The 23,080-nt window shown below is 43.0% G+C and overlaps 2 protein-coding genes across 3 annotated transcripts in view; one reads left to right on the forward strand and one right to left on the reverse strand.

Annotated features, from left to right (window-relative positions):
- Positions 1 to 185: 185 nt before the first annotated feature.
- On the reverse strand, positions 186 to 3,262 carry Smpd2 (sphingomyelin phosphodiesterase 2). 2 transcript variants are annotated; one of them, XM_074077081.1, is made up of 10 exons: positions 2,798 to 3,262; positions 2,524 to 2,620; positions 2,324 to 2,400; positions 1,915 to 2,008; positions 1,713 to 1,802; positions 1,421 to 1,503; positions 1,177 to 1,309; positions 986 to 1,105; positions 662 to 815; positions 186 to 567 (listed from the first exon to the last, which is right to left on the reverse strand). In XM_074077081.1, exons 1-10 carry the CDS (start codon positions 2,986 to 2,988, stop codon positions 200 to 202), a joined length of 1,407 nt encoding a protein of 468 aa, XP_073933182.1. In that variant the 5' UTR covers positions 2,989 to 3,262; the 3' UTR covers positions 186 to 199. The 2 variants fall into 2 exon arrangements, with proteins under 2 accessions (XP_073933182.1, XP_020032486.1); XM_020176897.2 differs by having other exon boundaries at positions 986 to 1,090; positions 2,798 to 3,260.
- A 39-nt stretch (positions 3,263 to 3,301) lies between these two features.
- Ppil6 (peptidylprolyl isomerase like 6) overlaps positions 3,302 to 23,080 on the forward strand; it is a 34,318-nt gene continuing 14,539 nt past the window's right edge. Inside the window, exons 1-5 of the mRNA XM_020176902.2 lie at positions 3,302 to 3,511; positions 7,263 to 7,358; positions 10,396 to 10,584; positions 14,119 to 14,181; positions 14,283 to 14,430. Coding sequence (XP_020032491.1) covers positions 3,377 to 3,511; positions 7,263 to 7,358; positions 10,396 to 10,584; positions 14,119 to 14,181; positions 14,283 to 14,430 — 631 coding nt within the window. The 5' untranslated portion in view covers positions 3,302 to 3,376. The remainder of the gene's footprint in view (positions 3,512 to 7,262; positions 7,359 to 10,395; positions 10,585 to 14,118; positions 14,182 to 14,282; positions 14,431 to 23,080) is intronic.

Below are 23,080 nucleotides of genomic sequence, written 5' to 3' on the forward strand. Positions count from 1 at the left end.
CTGAGTTCAAACCCCGGAACTGCCAATGAATGAGTAAACAAATGATTCTGCCACAAATGGGGGTTTAAGCTACATATAGGTGGGAATATGCAGGAACAGCAGAAAATGTGCCAGAGCTCTAAGGTCTATGATACAGTCACATTGACCTTGGCTCCCATCCCTCTACAAGAACAAGGCAGAGGCACTAAAGTGTCAAGCTTTATTGTTCTTCTGCTCTGTCCCCCTCCTGCTGAAGCTCGGCTAGTTGAAGCTCTGAGCTCAAGTCCTGGGTCTTCTGTATCCTTTCCAGCATGTGCAGGATCTCAGATTGGGCCCGAGATAAGCCTTTGGCCTCCTGCAGCCAGAAGAGGTAAACTGCCACTGCCCCAAGTAGTAGTCCTATACTGAGCCACAGCCCTAGGGCCGCTTCCCTAGTCCCTTCTGCTGACAGGAGAAGCATCAGAAACAGCCCCAGACCAATCACATAGCCTGTGAGGGTGACCCACAAGTCAGCTATAGCTGTGCTTATCCCCAGCAACATCCAGGTCCTCTTTAGCAGGCTGATCAATGGTGACTTCTGGGCTGGTCCTAGAACCAAGCAGGATTGTGAGGCAGAAAAGGGTCAGTGGAGGAGCTGTCTTGAGATGGGGAAGGGCAAAGGGAGAGGGTAAGGGTGACTCACCATGGGTAGGGCTGAGGTTTTGCTGTGGGGGGCTGTGGCTCACATACAGAGTAGCCATGAGGGCCTCGTGATCAGAGAGAGGGGTGCCATGGTAGAGGTCCTGGCCTTTAGTGGTTTTGAGAGTCTTACAGGAGATGGAGAACTCAGGAGCCGCCTAGGAAAGGTAAGGGCAGAGAGAAGCTTATATTGGAACCCTAGTCCCAGAGGATCACCTCCCAGCATCCCATTCTCCAGCAATCAGTAGCCCTAGACAAGCTGAACACTGGAGTGGCATAGGTTGGTGACAGATCTATAGAGACAGCAGGTTAAGAGGAGGAGTGGGACCTTGTAAAGCACGTAGTCAATGCGGATACCACAGGGAAACGGCCACAGATCCTGCTGGCTGACATAGAAGTTCTCAGGTACCATGGTGTTGCCTTCTTCAGAGCCCTGGGAAACAGGGAGCTAGGATGCTCAGGGCTACCTAGAGCATCTCCTAGAGGGAGAAAAGCAATATGGGCAGGAAGCATTCTCACCTTGAAGTCCTGGGTCTCAAGGTAGGCATCACGAAGCCCTGTATACTCCTTCAGCAGGCAGCAGCCCAGGTCATTGGGGTGCATGTTGAGGTCCCCACACAACAGAACCACATCTGCCTTCTTGGATGTGTGGCTAGGGGAGCCAGGTCCGAAAGGAAGGAATTCTGCCCTCTAAGTGGAGCCTTGGCCACCCTCAGCCCCTAGAACCCCTCCCACTTCCCCTGTTAAGCCCAGGCTCACACACTGGATGAACTGGGCCAGTTCCCAAGCTTGGGCCAGACGATGTGCTAGATAGATGTCCTTCTGTCGATTGTACTCGGCATGGAGCTAAGTGAGACAGATGAAATCACAATAGGTAAGACAAGGGCCCCAGGGCCCTGTCTAAATCAAGCATCTAGCTTGTGTCTGTCATTTGGCGGAATGTTTGGTACGGAACAATGAACCTTGCCTACTGCTACTTTAGGAAATCCTGGCCCCACATTCACCCCCAGGCAGCATCTCCATCCCAGCCCCTAAGCACCCCTGCCTTCACTCACATGGGTCACGTAGGCATTGAGCACCAGTCCACTTATATGGAACACCAGCAGCCCCACAGCCTTCCCACAGAACCAGTCACCATGATGGATCTGCAGGCAGGAGGCAGAACTCAGGACACTGACACACTTCTGCCCAGTCCCTGTGGCACCAGAATGGTGCCTCCTCCCCCTTGTGTTATGGAGGTGGGGGAGGGAGGCTTACCATGTAGGGGTAACCATTGAGGGTGTAGGTGTGCTGGGTGATTTCCTGGATTGGGTGTTTGGAGAAGACACAGAGGCCACTGCCAATGATTCCGCTGAAAGCCAAGCCCTGCTTAATAACCAGAAAAGCAGGGAGGGCAATACCCACTCCTCTTCTCTCTAGTCTCCCAGCTCTGATCAGTAACTTCTCTCTACTTCTAGGACCCAGAATAAACGTCAAAGACAACGGCCCCTGCAGGAGGATGAGGGGTTCGCCCGTGAACAGGTAGCGGTGGGCTGAAGAAATGGGATCTTCCTGGTTCTCCCTCTCCAGCTCCCACACACAGGAAGAGGAAAGAGGATGTAGGCAGGACCAGGAAGGGCCAAAAGCTCCTAGAATGAGAACAGGCTCAGGCCTGTAGGCCTCTCACCTCTTGAAGTAGTGTGCAGCTGGGTACCTGAGTGACAGCTTCTGTTTCAGGTAGTCGAAGTCCTTCTCCCTCCACACCTGAGGGAAGGGTAGGGATGCTTGCCTGTCCTTTTCCGCAGAGGGAGTCTCTTCCAGCCCTCCACCCCTACCCCAATGCCCTCCTCCCGGCCTGGAATCCACATCAGGGCCGCACAACCCCACCTCCTGCAACAAGGCCAAGTCGAAGGTCTCCATGTTCAGAAAGTCTCCTATGCGCCCCAAGCGATAGGTCCAGTCCTTGCTCAGGTAGGGAATGCCCCTAAGGAAAGGAAGGGAAGGTGACTGCCGGTGGAACCGAAGTGGACTCTGGCGGTTCGAGTTCTCCGTGTACCCCCAGAACGTAGCAGGGCTGTGAGAAAGGCCTTCTTCCTTCCTCTGGCTGCGCGAGTACGAATGGGAAGGTGGCCCCTAGGCAGCAACCCGGGGGCGCACTCACCAGCAGTTGAGACTGAAGACCTTCAGTCGCAGAGAGAAGTTAGGCTTCATGATGGGGCTGCTCAGAGGGCGCAGACCGATCGATCTCCCCAGCGACTGGGCGGGGGCAGGGGCCGGCGGGCTGCGTTTCCTCCCAGGACTGTGCGCACAGGTGGCTAGCCCTACTCCTATTCCTGTGCTCCCCAAACCCATGCGGCACCAGCCTGGGAGACTCCTCGTTACTCGGCCAGTCGATCCTCAGGCCCTGATGGGGCTGTCCGCCAACCCGGAAAGAAGATCTGCAGCGAAATCCCGGCAAGCGCGAGATCCCTGGGGGTCCCGAGAGGGCGCCGGGGTGGACGGCTTCGCGTTCCTTTGCGGTGACGCTGGTTCCTGGCCGCCGCGGTCCTAGCGCCCCTCACCAGGTCCTTTCCAAGCTCGCCAGCAACAGGCTCAAAGTTGAGGAGCGGCCCACGCCGCCCGCCCTGCACTCGGCCCCGCCCCCTGCGCGCACTGTGGGGCGTGGCCTCGCGGGGGCGTGGCCTCGCGGTTGCCGCGGCGACCTGCAGTGTTTGCGCTCTGCCAGTCTCTGAGCGCCGCCATGGCTAGCCCGCTGCCTTGCCGGCCCAAGCCAGTCCCGTGCAGCTTAGAGTCACCGCCGCAGCGGTCACTGCAGGTGAAGGTAGTGGGACTGTTCAAAAGCTCCAGCTTTCAGGTTGCGAAGATCATGGCTGAGGTAACCGGGGAGAAGCTCCACGTGTGGCCCGGGCGCGAGGACGGCGCGCGCCTCGCTTGCTCTCCGGTGCTGGCTGGGGCGATGAGGACGGGACCCGCGGGGCGGGCGCGCTCCGCGGAATCACCCCGAGGAGCTTGAATAGCGAACAAGTGCAGATCCGGGGCGGGCACGACCTGTAAAGGGAGATCGGAGCGAAGGAAGCGTTCAGAAGCTTCCCGGGGAAATGTAATTTACATCCCTCGTCAATTTTTTAATTGAATTATAGATTTTTAAGATTCATCAAAAGAAAGATCAGAGAACAGTGTGGTTGTATAACTAGCTGATTTTTTTTAACAACACCCCCCCCAATGATTTTTTTTGAAAACTATTCATTCGCAAGTGTTCTTTAAAATTTTTACAGTAGTCACTGCATTCCAACAGAATTTGATGCGTCACGAATTTCTTAATAAATGGCCCACAAGTGATTTCAATAAACTTAATATTTATTTATTTATTTTTGCTGGACTGGGGCTTGAACTCAGGGCCTACACCTTGAGCCACTCCATCAGCCGTTTTTTGTGAAGGGTTTTTTGAGATAAAGTCTCGTGAACTATTTCCCCGGAGTGGCTTCGAGCTATGATCCTCCTGATCTCTGCCTCCTGAGTAGCTAGGATTACAGGTATGAGGCACCGGCTCCCGGCTTAACATTTCTTGATAAACATGCAGAATGGCACAAAAGGAAAACAGGAGGAAAATGAGGCATTTGGCCAGGTCAGTCGTGCTGCGGCATATCTAGCACTACGACGCGGCAGAAATGCGGCTATGTATGAATGCAGCGATGCTGAAATGGAGCGTTCAGCCTGTCTTTTCGAGTTAGCTGCAGAAGTGTCTCCACGACCATGCCTTATTAGTGTTTGTATCTTCCAAATCACCCCCCTGGACACTGCGCAATAAAATGTTACCAAATAGAATTCATCTGAAAAAAAAATCCCTGTCTTCTTGCCTGCTCCAGCGTCCGTAGAATAAAAGATTTTAATTATATCAAATCAGGAAAAAAAGAAGTCTGTGAAAATGACACGTGCATCATCCAAAGATGTAGGAATTATGAATTGTGTTGACTGGGCAGATGGGACCAGCAACACAAATGTTTTACAGCAAATTTGTATTTCATGAGTTTAAGGGAATTTTTTCTTTTCCCTTTTTCTTGGCTCCTTTTCTAAAAGCACTTGTTTTCTCCACGCTATAGGGAAAGGGTTAGCATTTTTCTTTTTTTCCTGTGAGGACCAGGTAGCAAATTTATTAGGTCTTCTGGGCCATAGGTTCTCAATCACAATTATTCAGCTTTGTCTTTGTGTTGTAAAAGCAGCTACAGAAGTGTGGAGGTGGGGGGCGCCTACACAGTGAGACCCTGTCTTTCAAAAACAAAAGCATCCACAGGCCTGTCAATGAAAGGTAGTTCTCCAATAAAACTACCTTAAGGATACTGAAATTGACTTGCGTATGATTTTCACATGACATGAAATAGGATCCACCACTTCATTTTTTTCAAGCATTTAAAAATACAAAAGTTATTCTTTGTTTTCAGGCCTTAACAAAAACAGGCAGTGAGCCACATTTGACTCACTAGCCAGTTTGTCAGCTTCTGCTGCAGAGGACACTAAGTCAATAGAGCAGTATCTTTACTACATTAACAATGTAATTTTCCCTTAAGCTTTTGGCTACTGTAGCTCTGTTCGAATATGAAAACTTCTCAATGTAAATTCAGTTAGTTCTGTCTTAATAGAGGATATTTGAATAGATTCCCAACACGATCATTTGTAAGCAATCCCAGATGCCTGATTTACTAACAATAACAATATATTACATATATTTTAATTTGGCTGTGGTCCATTCTAGAACAAATACCAAATTATGAGAGCAGTATTGTGCTTGGTTTCCAGATAGTGCCTCAGTTAGAATCCCGCAGTCATTCTTTAGGGTTGGCTCAGACTGAGCACAGACACCGGAACTGAGAAACAGGCTGTGTCTTTTTTTCTTTTTTGTTTGTTTCTTTTTTTTTTTTTTTTTTTTTTGTGATATTAGGGGTTTGAACTCAGGGCCTATACCTTGAGCCCCTCCACCAGTCCTTTTTTGTGATGGGTTTTTTTCGAGATAGGGTCTTGCAAACTATTTGCCCAGGTTGGCTTCGAACTGTGATCCTCTTGATCTCTGCAGTGCCCAGCTCAGGACGAGTAATTTGCTGGTTGGGTGCCATAGTTTAAGAAAGTAATAGCCGGATTGCCTTTGCCCTTTTCTGCTACCCTAGACCCCAAGTAGGATGCACTATGTCCTGCTTGCTGCTTCTTGGAATTCCACCCCTGAAGAAGCAGGCCAGGCCAGTGGCCTTTTAGACCACCACACAGCCCCAGATACCATCCATCCGTGGCATGAAGGTGCCTACTGTAGCAGCTGTCACTTTTTCTCAGACCCACTCAGAAAAGTGAAGCCTGTCACTGCTTCAGCTGCCTTCTCTTGCTTTAGAGGGAGGCGGTAAAACTAATATCAAGAACCACAAAAGAATTTTCTTGACAGGGATTGCTACCAGTAAGAATTTTCTGTGTTTCAGGGCTGGTGGAATGGCTGAAGTGATAGAGTGCCTGCCTAGTAAGCATGAGGTCCTGAGTTCAAATTCCAGTACTGCAAAAAAAAATGATTTTTTCTTGATTCAGACAAAAAAAGGATGTATGTTCAACCAAAACCTACTCAATACTGAACCTAAACTCCAAACCTAAACTTGTTTCGTATTTACTTCTCTAAAGGGTTATAACCACAACACCCTTTCGGTCATCATCCTTACATCAGCAAATTAAAGCAATCATATTTACTTATTTTTATTATAAGTTAATTAGCAGGAGTTTAAGTTGCAGAAAAACTAGTCCTAAAAGATCACAGCACTGGCAGAGTGGCTCAAGTGATAGAGTGCCCCTAGCAAGCATGAGGCCCTGAGTTCAAGCCTTAGTACCTCCAGAAAAAAAAAAAAAGAACATAGCAGGCTGGGCGTGGTGACTCAAACCTGTAATCCCAGCTGGGGAGGCAGAGATCGGGAGGATCAAAGTTCAAGGTGAGCTTGGACAAAAAAATTTTAATTTACTTATTTTGCACTTGTGGGGTTTGAACTCGGGGCTTCGTGCTTGCTAGGCAGGCAAGCTTGAGTCACACTCCCAGCCCTACCATCAAGCCAGGCGTAATGGTACACATCTTTAATCCCAGCTATACAGGAGGCATAGAGGGGAGGATCACCATCCAAGGCCCACCCTAGACAAAAACTCCTAACTCTATCTGAAAAGTGACTAAAAGCAGAAAGAACTGGAAGCACGGCTCAAGTGGTAGGTCACTTGCATAGCAAGCACAAGATTCTGAGTTCAAACTCTAGTACCACCAAAAAACATAGCAGACCACAAAACAATTGGTATAAACTTACTGTTTATTCACTTGCTATGTGTGGATTGTCCACTATGTGCCAGATGTGGCGGCAGGTGGGAATATAGGAAGTCTCTGGTACCTTTTCCTCAGGTGGTTATAATCTAAAAGTGAGAGACAAATAGCTGGAGCCCAGATGTGGACTGAGGAGCAGCTTGGAGGGGTCTCTGAAGTAGGCAGGGACATCTTAGACATTTAGACTGTGTGGCTTTGATATGTGCTGCATAAAACTTCCTGGAGATCTCATTAAAATTAAGGGAAATGATTTTGACTTAAAAGAGAACTTATTCTCATTATTCTCTTTTGAAACTAGAGTCTGAAGAATAATTTTCCATCCAAATTTGAAGATCCAATAATGGTTCCTCTTCAAGAATTTGCATGGGATCAATATCTACAGGAGAAAAAAAGGGTAAAGAATATTTTGGGTAGGCCAGATATGGTCAACAGAAAAAGCTCTGCCTGGATTATTTATCTGTTGTTTTGAAAAAAATGGAAGGGTAATTTGAATACAGCTAGATTTTATTTATCTAAATTGTGCCCTTTTCCTTAATTATTTCAATATTTTACCAGGTTGAGTTTTTTAAACAGTAACATATTTATAGGATTTTCCTTTGGAAGTCCTGTCATAAAGGTAAACTTTAAACTCTCAGCGGTGTTATTTAGCTCTGCTGTTGGTTATCCCTCCCTCCCTATGTGTCACTTACACTTCCTGTGACACCATGGCACTCAGGTTACTGTGGCCTGGCCCTTATTCTGGAAAGTGTGGGTGGTGAATATCACAGATAGCAGTGGGTTTGTGTGGGGCTGTTGCATGGAGAAGCTCTACTGACAGTCACTAAGCTCCCACAGGGCAGTGTGTCCTAGTTGAAGCTCTGTTCTCCACATTCCCCCCTCTTACAATAACCTTGGGACTAACATAGTTTGTCCATGGAGATTAGGTACCGTTCATCGGGGTGCCACCTTGATCAGTATTAGTGCTGCCTGGAGTATGTCAGAGGAATACTAAGGTGGCATCCTGGACCCAACATATCTCATGTTGAAGAGGCTGGGATAGGATACAACTCCTGCTTGTTGTCCCTGGTCTAGTCCTGGAGAGGATCCCAGTCTTGGTTTCCCTGCCCCACCCCAGCTCCCTAGTGGATGATGAAATCTCCATTATCCTGATCAGAGCTGTTTCAGCTGTTCAGAGCTTGGTTGCACAAGAATGTTCTGTGATCCTGTCATTAAGTACCATATAAATAGTGTTACGTTATGAGGCCACTTCACACTCTGCTCTGTCACATGAATGGTGAGACTGAGTCAAGAGTACCTTAAGTCTCATACTTTCATAGCTATAAAACATTTTCACTGGGCTTCAAAAAGAACCATAACAAACTCTTATATATGATACTTACTATATGTCAGGCACTTATTCTAACAGCACACACACACACACACACACACACACACACACACACACATTCTAATACTTAACACTGCTAGGGTAACCAATGGGTCCTGTTTTGCCTGGGACTGACAGGTTTCCTGGAATGTGACAATTTTAGTGCTAAAATTAGACAGTCCTAGGCAAACTGGGACATTTGGTTACCCTAATATAAAACAATATCATGCCTATGGTCCCAGCACTGCTCCTGGTAGAGACAGGAGGATTCTAAGTTCAAGGCTAGCCTGGGCAAGACCTGTGTCCAAAAAAAAAAATCTCTTTCTTAATTTTTATTACCAAACTTATGATACTACCTACCAATTTCATGTTCTGCTTACAGGAAAACCATGATCTTATGGAGTGTTTTGCATCTACTCCTAGAAAATTTTGCAAATTCCCACTGTCCTCTTATAGACTGGTGTAAGTTCTACAGTCTACCTCTCCTCCCTTTTCAGCCTGGCTACCTGGAGATGTTTTGTATTCACTTCCTACTGGGTCCCTAAATGAGACTTTTCTAGTTAATACTGCTTCTTGCTATCTCTCCTTTATTCTTTATCTTTTCTTTCTTCTCTCTCCTACCCTCATCCTCTGCATATTTGTCACCTTAAGCTTTTCTTTCTTTCCAGGCTGGTTTTTGGGTCTTCTTTCAACGTAAGCCTTGTGTCTTGTGTTGCTTAGTACATTTGGACTGAGTAACAGCTAGCCAATTCATTAGGTCCAGTTGACCTTGTGTTTCAGCAAAATGTAATGCTACCCCAGGGGAATAGCCAGCTTCCAGGCCCTGCAAAGGCCTGTCTCTCTTGTCTAAGGAAAAGGCAGTATCAGGTCTTAGTGATGGAAAACTAGAAGGCATCAGGTCCAGGCTGCTAGCTTGAGGCAAATAAGGAATTTATATCTTCAGCCTCCAAATAAAATGTACCTTCTTCTACTGCATTGCTACCATCTGACTAATTAGATTTTTTTTCTCTCCCACTTTGGCTTTTGGGTCCTGCAAAATATACCACTGATAAATTTTAACACTGCATTGAATATTCACACATAGGCTTTATCAGTGATTTATGAATTTTATTCTGTCAGGAAGCAGGTTTTGTAGGATATTCACTCTCAGAGGAGCTGAGGACAGAGCAAGTTGAAGGCAAACTGTTGCCCAAACTAGCATTTGTCCAGATGCTGTCTCTAGAGCAATAGCACCAGCATCTCCTGGGGCGTTAGCAGAAATGCAGGTTCTCTCTCGGGAGCCATCCCATGATCAGATGGGCTCAGGGATCTGTGATTCTGACTGCCTGCTAAGTTTGAGAATGGCTGTGCCCATCTCATGGCTTGCCCAGGCTGGTACTGGGTAATAATAAGCCAGCTCTTTTCAGACGGGATGTTTCTCAGTGGCAGCACTAGGAATTCAGGAGTTTTAACTTTGCGTGCATGGGTGAAAATGCTAACACCTTTCATTTTAAGGGGTTAGGACTTACAGTGTTGAGGAAGGTGAGTTTACTTCTTTCTTGCCCTGACTGTGTTCCCTGCTGACCCTTGACCATTTCCTAAAGATGACCTCACTCCATCCAAAAAAAAACCCAGTGTCTCATGCCTGAGGTCCTTTGTCCCCAACATATATACAACCACTCATTGTGGTTTCATGTGCATTGAAAATCTTATCTTGCCCAGAACCCCTTACCATTTCAAGAACGCACACAGTAAAATGTGCTTTATAAATGAAGACAGAGATGGCATTTTGTCTGCAAGTTCATGTAACATAGTGATTCTTCCCAGCAGGTTTCCATCTATCTTCTATGATTGCAACTTCTTAAAGACTGTTTTCTAAATCATTTGGTGCTGTCAGTGATGTTAGATTCTCAAACATGTTCTTAAATTCTCTTTGACTTCTGAAGGATGATAAGAAGCATATTTTTAAAGTAGTCCGTGCAAGAGTGGACAAAGCAGTCCTAGAGTTGATCCCATGCTCTGGTTTATGGGTTTAGCAAGTTGTTTTTCTTCTCTTCATTACATTCTCTCTCCCTCTTTCCTATAGGAACTCAAGGATGAAACCTGGGAATATTCTTCCTTTGTGATGTGTTTTATTAATGATCAACTCCTGGGCAATGCATTTGATCTTCAAAAATGGGGTCAAAAGGTGTGGGATATAGTTGACGTTAGGCCCCCTGCACTTTACGAGGCACTGACTATGGATTATGCTGCTAAGTTCTTAAGAGACACCAAGGCAAGTCACACTGATTTTTAAAGAAAAATAGTGAAATTTTTGATCATTTATATTGGTTCCGCATTAATTGTTGCTCTCCTAACAAAAGGGATATAAAAAGTAGGCGATTAGATCGTAAGCCCTCAGTGACCTTGTTCAAATCCAGTTGCAAAGGATTATTGCACATCAAAGTTTGGCCAGATGGTATGTAAGGCAAATGTATCTCACAGCAGGCAGACTGCACAGGGAAAACAACCCTCTTGGATATTTCTACTCCTCTGGACTGACTTATATACATGAATTATCCATTTTAAAATATAAAGAGCCCTTGGCATGCACCTGTAATCCCAGCTACTCAGGAGGCTGAAGCAGGAAAATTGCTTGGACCTCTGATTTCAAGGTCAGGCTGGACAACATAGCAAGATCCAATATATAAAGACCCTCTGGAATACGTCAAGCCCACTGTTGATTCATCTGCAGCATAAATATTTTACCTCATATGTTAACTGATAGCTAATAAATGGGAGGTTTGAAAAGAAAGGTAACTTTTTTCTTTTCTTTCTTTTTTTTTTTTTTTTTTTGAGACAATGTCTCAATATATAGCTCAGGCTAGCTTAGAACTTCCTATGTAACCCATGCTGGAGATCCACTTGCCTCAGCTTCCAGGATTGCAGGTGTGCACTGCCACTAAAAGTGACATTTTAAAGCATGACACAGAGCTGGCAAGAGCAGGCCTCTATAGGCTGTGACAGTTTCCAGTGGCAGTGGATAGTGAGAAGCATGAGGTCCAGGGGTGAGAGAGAGAGACACACCAGGGTCGGATGGCAACAGAGGTAAAGAATTGTAATTTCTGTCAGTAACCTCATTGCAGCAACACCTGTCACCTACTGGAATTCGTTTCTTGACCACAGTCAAGAAACGTATCCCCAGAGTGCTAGGATATGAGCTGTGCAAAGGCAGAGACCTTGTCTTCTGGATTCTCACTTAACCACCGCCTTGAACAGCAATAAAATATATAGTAGGTGCCCAATGAATGTTTGGTGTATTTTTAAAATGCTGCAAACTCTGGGGTATGGAGGAGAATTTATTGTTCATAGTTAATTCCCAAAGGGACAGGAGTCTAGAAGTACACTGTGCATTCTGGGAGTGTCAGGGAACAAGGAGCCCAGAATTAGTAGGAATGAGCCTGGGAAAATGAGAATATCAACCAGGGATATTGGTGCCAACATACCATGCTGCTGTGATTAACTTAAGGAGAAAATGTAAGTATTGAAATGAAACTGGTTATCTCATAATTGCCAGGAAATCTGGAGAACCAGCTTTGGAAAACAGTCAGGTCAGACAGCAGGAAAGTATGCCCAGAGTTATGCCACAGGAACCTGTGACCAGGAGGCTGCCCAAGGCACTGCCACCATCATGGAGGCTAACTCTTCAACTCTCCCCAGTGTCTTTGCATCACCCCCTAGGGCTTCAGAGTCCCAGATGGGAGCACTGACAAGCCTAGGTCCTATCCCCACCACCTGGTTGTCCCAGGTAGGAAGAGGAAGAATCTAACCCCTTTAGCTGTGGTGATGGTGATGGGAGCTATGAGGAGTTCCAGCTAGGAAGGGTGTTCAGCTAGCTGTTAAGCAGTGGGAACCCCAGCCTCCTAAAGAAAGGCTGAGGTCAGATGATATACTGTCCATTCTGAACTACAAAGTTACATTTTATCCAGAAGGAAACCCAGCCAACAGAGCTTTTGAGAAAGAGTATGACATAATCCTATTGGCTTTTTTGGGGGGAAAAAAAAAAACTTAGGGCTGTGCCAAAATAGTAGCAAGGTGGTCATTTGGAAAGCCGCTGTAGTGGCACGAGGTAGGAATAATGAAAGCCTCAATTAATTAGTGGTGGTAAAGATGGAGAAATAGATTCTAGAGAAAATTCTGAGCTTTTTTGCAGAAGATGGACTTTTCTTGCTGAGTCAAACACAGGGACTTGTTTACTTCCAGGTTGGAACCATATGCCAGACAAGTATGTAGGAGTGTGGTTGTTAGGTGAGTAGGATGCTTCCTTGTGTGGCATTGGTTTGGTTTCTCTTCACCAGCAGTTTCAGAATTATCTACTCTTTTGGTTTTTGAGACAGGATCTCACTATGCAGCCAGACTGGCTTCAATCTCACCATCCTCCTGCCTCCATCTCCCCAGTGCTGGAATTATAGAGCATACCATGCCCAGCCAGAATTATCTACTCTTGACGTCACCATAATGTCGGATAATTGATTTAAGGCTGGATGAAATGTCCCACGTCTGTAATCCCAGCACTCAGGAGGCTGAGGCATGAGGAGTGTGAGTTTAAGGACAGCCTAAGCAACATAGCAAGACAGAGAGAGAGAGAGGGGAGAGAGAGGGGAGGAGGAGGAGGAGGAAGAAAAGAAGAGAGGGAAATTTAATTAGGCCTGAATGGACTTACTCATTTCCTCAGTCAACCATGATTTCCAAGATAGCCTCTTTTCTCTCCTAAGCTTGGAGGTTACTATAATTATGCTGTTATTGTTAAGTTATAGCTTTCTCTTTTATAATTAAGAGCTTGTGGCACAGAAGCTGAGAGACCCAAACAAATTAATTATAATTAGTATGATGTAATGTTTATTTGCTGGATGCCAGACAGTGTAGTATTATTAGCTAAGCCTTTTAATTTAAAAGCAAAATGGTTAGAGTGACATAAAATAATATGATACATTTAAGGTGATGCTAGTTACGTTTCCCAGACAAGTTAAGGTGGCGTTTTGATATATGACAGTAGTGTCCAAGACCTGGACCGCACCCCGTTAGATGTGCTGTGTCCCCTAGCCAAATGCTGTTGTGATAAAGATCAGTGTTTTCATTGGGTGCCTCTTCCTAGAGCTAGGAAAGATCTCACAGATGTCATCCTAAGTGAAAACACAAGCTGGGGGTATCTGTGCACAGGAGGGTGTTACTGAAGGTAACTAGAAAGCAAGGGACCCTCGTCTCCCTTACCCCTGGTGCCTCGTCTCCTGTAGAAATGGTAGCCTTATTTTTCTACTGGGAAAGGGTATGACTTGGCTCTGGGTAGCTAAACTGCACTGTCTCAGAAAATCTAGGACACACAGTGACCAAATCCATGGTACTCATAATGGATCTTCTCCCAAAACTACTAAGGAAAAAAAAAGAGAGAGAGAGAGAGAGAGAGAAGTAAAGCAGAATTCCCAGTCTGTTTCCATTCCCAAGGGGGACTGTCCAGTGTTCCTTTCCACACTGAGTTTACAAGGTAGTAAACATCTAATCTATGTGTTCTCAGTCCTGTATAAGTTAACATTTCCCAAAGCTTCACTATTAAAGTGTTTTTAAAATGTATAATGAAAAACAAAATTTTAAAAATATGTAAGCTGTGAAGAGTTGATAAACTTCTTTAAGTCATCCATTTAATTTTCTGTTATCTGTTGATAATATTGAAATCTTATCTCTGAAAACAATGTGCATTTCATTTTTTTGTCGTTTTTAAAACCTTTTTACAAGACATTGACCTACATTGTGTTTTTCCTCCTAATTTTAATAGCATGATTTTGTTTTCTTTGACATTCGGATCGATTTTTCTCCAACTGGAAGGTTGATTTTTGAGGTAAGAAGATTTTGTTGGGTTTTCTTAGTAAGTTGGGAAGCACATATAACTATTGAAATGTTGCTATTTAACTTTTGAAAACTTTCACCTTTATTTTGTAGCTATACTGTGATGCATGTCCCAAAACATGTAAAAATTTTCAGGTCCTGTGCACAGGAAAAGCAGGGGTTTCTCAAAGAGGTGTAAGGCTACACTACAAGGATTCAATTTTTCATCGAGTAGTACAGAACGGTTGGATACAAGGAGGAGGTGAGTTGAAAATCTTACACACAACCTGCAACTACAAATCAGAAGATCCAAAATTTTGTTTATGAGTCTTCATAAAATACATAGAGAGTTAGGTATTCTTAATATTAAAAGTATACATTTAAAGGATTTTTTGGTCAGGGGAGGTACTAGGGCTTAAACTCAGGGCCTTGTGCTTGCTTGTCACACACACTATTACTTGACCCACACCCCCAGCCCCAACATTTTTTAAATCAAAATATCATATATATATGCTTGCTAGGTAGGCAGTGAACTACTCCACCAGTCCTTAAAAAATATTTTAAATGCCCAACTAAATATGTAAAAGTATGTAGAAATACAGTGTTTTTAAGAAACATACCAAGAGGCTGGGGAAGTAGCTCAAATGGTAGAGCAAGCATGAGGCCCTGAGTTCAAACCCCAGTATTGTGAAAAACAAAACCAAAAGCCATACTAAGGATAGAAATTTGATTGTTTTTGGCAGTATAGGGGTTTGAACTCAGGGCCTCATACTTGCTAGGCAGGCACTGTACCACGAGCCACTAACCAGCCCATCTGAAACAGAACAAATGGAAAACAATTTCTTACAAAAGACATTACATTGTTTCTAGCAAAAAGTACTATCAGGAGGATTTTAGTCTCCATTTTTTTCGCTTGCTTTTAAGGTCAGCCCTTTAGCTTTTCCAGATAGGTGTGTGATTGACAGCACAAAATTAAATTTTGGAGGGCTTTTAGGAGATAACCCATAGGGAACCGTCACACAGCAATTTAAAAATAATTGGCTTAGCTGGGCACAGTGACCCAGGTCTGTAATCCTAGCTGCTCAGGAGGCGGAGATCAGGAGATTCCTGGTTCAAAGCCAGCCGGGGCAAATAGTTCTTGAGACCCTATCTTGAAAACACCTAACACAATAAGGGCTGGTGGAGTGGCTGAAGGTGTAGGCCATGAGTTCAAGCCCCAGTACCACAAAATAAAATAAACAAATAAATAAAATAATAGTAATAGGCTTAGCGTAGGAGATTTGCTTGAATGTGATGACATGCAGAAGAAGCTTCAATTGATATTTAATTTTTTTAGTATGATCTGGAATATTCTGAGGCTAATGAGAGGGAAATGCAGATTTATTCTGTGCATCCTACATGTAAAGCAGCTATTTTCCCCTCAGTCTCTTCAAAACGAGATCATACCACAAATGCTATTTTATCTAACCACACTATTTTTCCACTTAATATGTAGCATTTATCTTCCCGTGTCAATAAACATAAACATACAACATTTTGGGAGTGTTCCTAGTATTTTATAATATTGCTAAGCCAATTTAATTCCTCAATGGTGAACACTTTGATTGTTTTCAGGTTGTTAGTATAAAATAATCCTCAAGGAAGCCAGCATCAGAGAATCGTATTCTGGTGGCTGTGGTTGGCTCTCAGGGGCTAGAATCTCCATTGCTGCCTTCTATTTTTTGTTGTTTTTGTTCTACCCCCCGCCCCATGGCAAGACTTGGAAAAAGTAGGTCATGTTATTTTTCATGTTTTTTATTTGCTTATTTGTTTATTTATTTGAAGTAAAATTTCCAAATAGAAAAGTGTGCAGATCTTGGATCAGGTTTTCAGACAGTGAAGCAGCAATTTCAAGGGTAGTTTAGAAAAATCTGACACATATTGTATTGCCTTGTGAAACAGATTTGTGCAGGGCTGCAAGCCTCCACTCAACCTTCCTGGCTTAGGTGTTCAGCCAGGAGGGTTGGCATTCTGGGTTCTTGTCTCACAAAGCTGAAGAATGAACTTCTCAGACAACAAAAGGTGAGCATAGAGATAGGAAAGTTTATTAAGGGAAAGAAAGGAGCTCCCGTGGGAAGGGAGGGGTCCTGACTATGTTTCCAGAGAAGTGCCTTGATCTGAGTTTTTATCCTTTCTCTCCAGGGCCTTGCTCAATCTCTATGCTAATTAGGTGTGCAGAAAGCAGCATTCTGGTTGGCTGTGCCTGCAACATTCTGATTGTTGTGTAATAGTTCTCACACTGTCCTTATTCTGGTCCTTCCTTTGCTTTCTTTCCACCCTGGAAGGTCACAGGGAGGTCACAATAGAGGTTTCCAGGGGTCCTTCTGTCTCATTCTCCCCCTCTGAAGTAGTAACTGACTGCTTTTTGGCTGCTTTGAGCTAGGAAGGGACATCTGCAGGGATGGCTTCTCACAGAGGCCGATCTAAGGGTCCCGAATAGATGGAGGTCTTTATTTGAGGCTCCCATTTTTGTCTTAAACTTAAGAGGTAACAAGGGAAATTTAGTTGACTGGTTGCCAAAACCAGGACCAGGAGACATCCAGTTATTTTTACTAAAAGAGAAATCAAACAGAAATTAGTGAAAACCACCCCTTAAAGTAAAAGATGGTTTTCTTAAATATGTGCATAAAACCAATAGGATTTTAAAGAAGAATCATAAAAACATTAAGGAAAATGCATAAATTCTACAGAAAACACCTGCCATTTATAGAAACAGTATAGTAGACTGATAGCTGCTAGTTGTAATCCTTGCTTTTCTCTATACCTTAGAGGATATTGTCTCTGGTAAGGGAAAGCTACAGAGTCTTCAAGATGGATTTTAACAGGGTAGAATCAGTTGCACTATTTTACCTTGAGTGCTCCATACTTCTGGATCCACGTGTGTCTCCGTTACAGGTAGACATAATAATTGCCCAGGTGCCATGAGAATAGTAGTACGTATATAAGCCAACATGTCTCTCCCCAGTAGGGGACTTGGGTCTCTGGCATAACTAGGAAGGCATGTGAAAAGGAAGTCATCCATTCACAACTGAGAGGCTGAGAGAAATACCTGGCTAGTGGCTTTCCTGATAAACCCTTTACAGTTGTTTGGTGGGTAAAGAGGAGTCCATGTTTCAAGAGAAGGACTGAATAACCAGCCCCCATATCAAGGAAAAAATTTAGAGACATTCTCTCCACATTTAAAATTACCCCAGGTTCCAGTTTGGTGGTATCAGTCTGAAGAATGGGAGCTAATTGAGGACATCTCAGGCCCCATCAGTCCTGTTGCTGAGCCATTCTGAAGGCTCTTCTGTCTCACTGGGATATGCCACTTATCATCTCTGAATTAATTTCTTAATCATAAAGTGGAAGTGACTACAATAACATTGCAGGATGTGGTAAGGATTCAATCACAGGAATATTGAAAGCACCAAGCTTTGGTAATGGTTGTCTCCCTTCAGATTTCAGTTTCCCCCCAAGGCAATGCAGAATTCGGAAGCACAGTACCTGAGGATGGTTTCGTACTGTGCTTTAGGATGCTTCCCTGCACTGTTGGTTGCCCTTTGATGCACATAGGCTCTACACAGTCCACCTTGCTCCATCTCTCCCATATCTTAAGCGAGCTCCCTCTTGCTCATTTTGTTCCACCCACTGGCCTCCTTGCTGCTCCTTAAGCATGTCTAGCATATATGAGCCTGAGGTCTTTTGTTGTTTGTATTGCCTGGGATATGCTTTGTGAGTTATTCCTCCAGAGGTGCTCATGCTCCAACCCCTTATCTGTCTGTTTTGGTTTTCTTCAGTACTGGGGCTTGCACTCAGGGACTTCACCTGTAGCCACTCCGCCACCCCTTATTTTTTTGATGGTTTTTTTCCAGATAGGGTCTTTTTTTTTTTTTTATTCATATGTGCATACAAGGCTTGGGTCATTTCTCCCCCCAGCCCCCACCCCCTCCCTCTCCCCCCCACCCCCTCAATACCCAGCAGAAGCTATTTTGTCCTTATTTCTAATTTTGTTGTAGAGAGAGTATAAGCATTAATAGGAAGGAACAAGGGTTTTTGCTGGTTGAGATAAGGATAGCTATACAGGGCATTGACTCACATTGATTTCCTGTGCGTGTGTGTTACCTTCTAGGTTAATTCTTTTTGATCTCACCTTTTCTCTAGTTCCTGGTCCCCTTTTCCTATTGGCCTCAGTTGCTTTTAAGGTATCTGCTTTACTTTCTCTGCGTTAAGGGCAACAAATGCTAGCTAGTTTTTTAGGTGTCTTACCTATCCTCACCCCTCCCTTGTGTGCTCTCGCTTTTATCATGTGCTCAAAATCCAGTCCCCTTGTTGTGTTTGCCCTTGATCTAATGTCCACATATGAGAGAGAACATACGATTTTTGGTCTTTTGGGCCAGGCTAACCTCACTCAGAATGATGTTCTCCAATTCCATGCATTTACCAGCGAATGATAACATTTCGTTCTTCATGGCTGCATAAAATTCCATTGTGTATAGATACCACATTTTCTTAATCCATTCGTCAGTAGTGGGGCATCTTGGCTGTTTCCATAACTTGGCTATTGTGAAAAGTGCTGTAATAAACATGGGTGTGCAGGTGCCTCTGGAGTAACCAGTGTCACAGTCTTTTGGGTATATCCCCAAGAGTGGTATTGCTAGATCAAATGGTAGATCAATGTTTAGCTTTTTAAGTAGCCTCCAAATTTTTTTCCAGAGTGGTTGTACTAGTTTACATTCCCACCAACAGTGTAAGAGGGTTCCTTTCTCCCCGCATCCTTGCCAACACCTGTTGTTGGTGGTGTTGCTGATGATGGCTATTCTAACAGGGGTGAGGTGGAATCTTAGTGTGGTTTTAATTTGCATTTCCTCTATTGCTAGAGATGGTGAGCATTTTTTCATGTGTTTTTTGGCCATTTGAATTTCTTCTTTTGAGAAAGTTCTGTTTAGTTCACTTGCCCATTTCTTTATTGGTTCATTAGTTTTGGGAGAATTTAGTTTTTTAAGTTCCCTATATATTCTGGTTATCAGTCCTTTGTCCGATGTGTAGCTGGCAAATATTTTCTCCCACTCTGTGGGTGTTCTCTTCAGTTTAGAGACCATTTCTTTTGATGAACAGAAGCTTTTTAGTTTTATGAGGTCCCATTTATCTATGCTATCTCTTAGTTGCTGTGCTGCTGGGGTTTCGTTGAGAAAGTTCTTACCTATACCTACTAACTCCAGAGTATTTCCTACTCTTTCCTGTATCAACTTTAGAGGTTGTGGTCTGATATTAAGATCCTTGATCCATTTTGAGTTAATATTGGTATTGGGTGATATACATGGATCTAGTTTCAGTTTTTTGCAGACTGCTAACCAGTTTTCCCAGCAGTTTTTGTGGAAGAGGCTGCTTTTTCTCCATCATATATTTTGAGTGCCTTTGTCAAAGACAAGTTGGTTATAGTTGTGTGGCTTCATATCTGGATCCTCTATTCTGTTCCACTGGTCTTCATGTCTGTTTTTGTGCCAGTACCATGCTGTTTTTATCACTATTGCTTTGTAATATAGTTTGAAGTCAGGTATTATGATACCTCCAGCATTGTTCTTTTGACTGAGTATTGCCTTGGCTATTCATGGCCTCTTGTGTTTCCATATAAATTTAACGGTAGATTTTTCGATCTCTTTAATGAATGTCATTGGAATTTTGATGGGAATTGCATTAAACATGTAGATTACTTTTGGGAGTATAGACATTTTTACTATGTTGATTCTACCAATCCATGAGCATGGGAGATCTCTCCACTTTCTATAGTCTTCCTCAGTCTCTTCAGAAGTTTATAGTTTTCCTTGTAGCGGTCGTTCACATCTTTTGTTAGGTTTACACCTAGGTATTTGATTTTTTTTTTGAGGCTATTGTAAATGGAATTGTTTTCATACATTCTTTTTCAGTTTGCTCATTGTTAGTGTATAGAAATGCTAATGATTTTTCTATGTTGATTTTATACCCTGCTACCTTGCTGTAGCTATTGATGAAGTCTAGACGCTTCTGAGTAGAGTTTTTTGGGTCTTTAAGGTATAAGATCATGTCGTCTGCAAATGGGGATATTTTAACAGTTTCTTTACCTATTTGTATTCCTTTTATTCCTTCTTCTTGCCTAATTGCTCTGGCTAGGAATTCCAGTACTATGTTGAATAGGAGTGGAGATAGTGGCCATCCTTGTCTGGTTCCTGATTTTAGAGGGAATGGTTTCAGTTTTTCTCTGTTAAGTATAATGCTGGCTGTAGGTTTGTCATATATTGCTTTTATAATGTTGAGGTACTTTCCTTCTATTCCTAGTTTTCTTAGAGCTTTGATCATGAAATGGTGTTGGATCTTATCAAAGGCTTTTTCTGCATCTATTGAGATGATCAAGTGGTTTTTGTCTTTGCTTCTGTTAATGTGGTTTATTACGTTTATTGATTTTCATATGTTGAACCACCCCTGCATTCCTGGGATGAAGCCTACTTGTTGTGGTGAATGGTCTTTTTGATGTGGTGTTGAATTTGGTTTGCCATTATTTTGTTGAGGATTTTTGCATCAATGTTCGTTAAGGAGATTGGCCTATAGTTCTCCTTTTTGGAGGTGTCATTGCCTGGTTTTGGGATATGTGTAATACTGGCTTCATAAAATGTGTTTGGCAGTTTTCCTTCCCTTTCTATTTCGTGGAACAGTTTAAGGAGGGTTGGTATCAGTTCTTCTTTAAAGTTCTGATAGAATTCAGCAGAGAATCCATCAGGTCCTGGACTTTTCTTTCTGGGGAGACTCTTGATTGCTGCTTCAATTTCATTTTGTGTTACAGATCTATTCAGGTGATTAATTTCCTCTTGGTTCAGTTTTGGATGATCATATGTACTTAGAAATCTGTCCATTTCTTTAAGATTTTCAAATTTATTGAATATAGGTTCTCAAAGTAGTCTCTGATGATTTCCTGGACTTCCATGGTGTTTGTTGTTATCTTCCCTTTTGCATTCCTGATTCTACTAATTTGGGTTTTTTTCTCTCCTCATTTTAGTCAGGTTTGCCAGGGGTCTGTTGATCTTTTTTATTTTTTCAAAGAACCAACTTTCTGTTTCATTAATTCTTTGTATGGTTTTTTTGGTTTCTATTTCATTGATTTCAGCTCTTATTTTTATTATTTCTGTCCTTCTATTTGTTTTGGGATTTGCTTGTTCTTGTTTTTCTAGGAGTTTGAGATGTATCATTAGGTCATTGATTTGAGATCTTTCAGTCTTTTAGTATATGCACTCATGGCTGTAAACTTTCCTCTCAGGACTGCCTTTGCTGTGTCCCATAGGTTCTGGTAGGTTGTGTTTTCATTTTCATTGACTTCCAGGAACTTTTTAATTTCCTCTTTTATTTCATCAATGACCCATTGTTCATTAAGTAATGAGTTATTTAGTTTCCAGCTGTTTGCATGTTTTTTGTCTTTACTTTTGTTGTTGAGTTCTACTTTTACTGCATTGTGGTCAGATAGTATGCACGGTATAATTTCTGTTTTCTTATATTTGCTGAGGCTTGCTTTGTGCCCTAGGATATGATCTATTTTGGAGAAGGTTCCATGGGCTGCTGAGAAGAATGTATATTGTGTAGAAGTTGGATGAAATGTTCTGTAGACATCAAGTAGGTCCATTTGATCTATTGTATATTTTAGATCTTGGATTTCTTTATTGATTTTTTGTTTGGATGACCTATCTATTGATGATAATGGGGTGTTAAAGTCTCCCACAACCACTGTGTTGGAGTTAATATATGCTTTTAGGTCTTTCAGGGTATGTTTGATGAAATTGGGTGCGTTGACCTTGGGTGCATACAGGTTGATAATTATTATTTCCTTTTGGTCATTTCCCCTTTTATTAGTATGAAATGTCCTTCTTTATCTCATTTGATCAATGTAGGTTTGACGTCTACTTTGTCAGAGATAAGTATTGCTACTCCTGCCTGTTTTCGGGGGCCATTGGCTTGGTAAATCTTCTTCCAGCCTTTCATCCTAAGCCTATGCTTATTTCTGTCAGTGAGGTGGGTCTCCTGTAAGCAACAAATTGTTGGATCTTCCTTTTTAATCCATTTCGTCAAGCAGTGCCTTTTGATGGGTGAATTAAGTCCATTAACATTAAGTGTCACTACTGATAGGTATGTGGTGATTCCTGTCCTTTAGTTGTCTTAGTTGTTTGAAGGTTTGATTGTGTGTACCTAAGTTGAAGTTACTGTCTACTTTATTGCTTTTTCTTTTCCTGTGGTTTGGTGCTGCCTGTCTTTTCATGGTTAAGTTGGGTTTCACTTTCTGTGTGCAGAATCCCTTGAAGAATCTTTTGTAGTGGTGGCTTTGTGGTCACATATTGTTTTAGTTTCTGCTTATCATGGAAGACTTTTATTGCTCCATCTATTTTGAATGATAGTTTTGCTGGGTAGAGTATCCTGGGGTTGAAGTTATTTTCATTCAGTGCCCAGAAGATCTCACCCCTCCGCTCTTCTTGCTTTTAATGTTTCTGTTGAACATTAAAAGCAAGTAGAGCTTTTAACATACCTTTGTATGTTATTTGTTTTTTCTCTCTTACAACCTTCAGCATTCTTTCCTTAGTTTCTGAACTTATTGTTTTAATGATGCTATGTTGTGGGGTAGTTCTATTTTGATCTGGTCTGTTTGGTGTCCTGGAGGCCTCTTGCATCTGTATGGGAATATCTTTCTCTAGATTTGGGAAATTTTCTGTAATTATTTTGTTGAATATATTATGCATTCCCTTCGCTTGCACCTCTTCTCCTTCTTCGATGCCCATGATTCTCAAGTTTGGTCTTTTGATGGAGTCAGTGAGTTCTTGCATTTTCGTTTCACAGGTCTTGAGTTGTTTAATTAATAGTTCTTCAGTTTTTCCTTTAAT

This window comes from Castor canadensis, chromosome 1 (genome assembly GCF_047511655.1).
Source record: "Castor canadensis chromosome 1, mCasCan1.hap1v2, whole genome shotgun sequence".
In the NCBI taxonomy this organism is placed as follows: Eukaryota; Metazoa; Chordata; class Mammalia; order Rodentia; family Castoridae; genus Castor; species Castor canadensis.

Excerpts from the sequence above, each read along its gene's own strand:
- Smpd2 (XM_074077081.1), bottom strand. The coding sequence starts at position 2,988 with ATGGGTTTGGGGAGCACAGGAATAGGAGTAGGGCTAGCCACCTGTGCG. Across the intron at positions 2,621-2,797 it reads GTCTTCAGTCTCAACTGCTG|GGGCATTCCCTACCTGAGCA; the intron begins GTGAGTGCGCCC and ends TCCTTTCCTTAG. Across the intron at positions 1,106-1,176 it reads TTGAGACCCAGGACTTCAAG|CTCCCTGTTTCCCAGGGCTC; the intron begins GTGAGAATGCTT and ends TGAGCATCCTAG.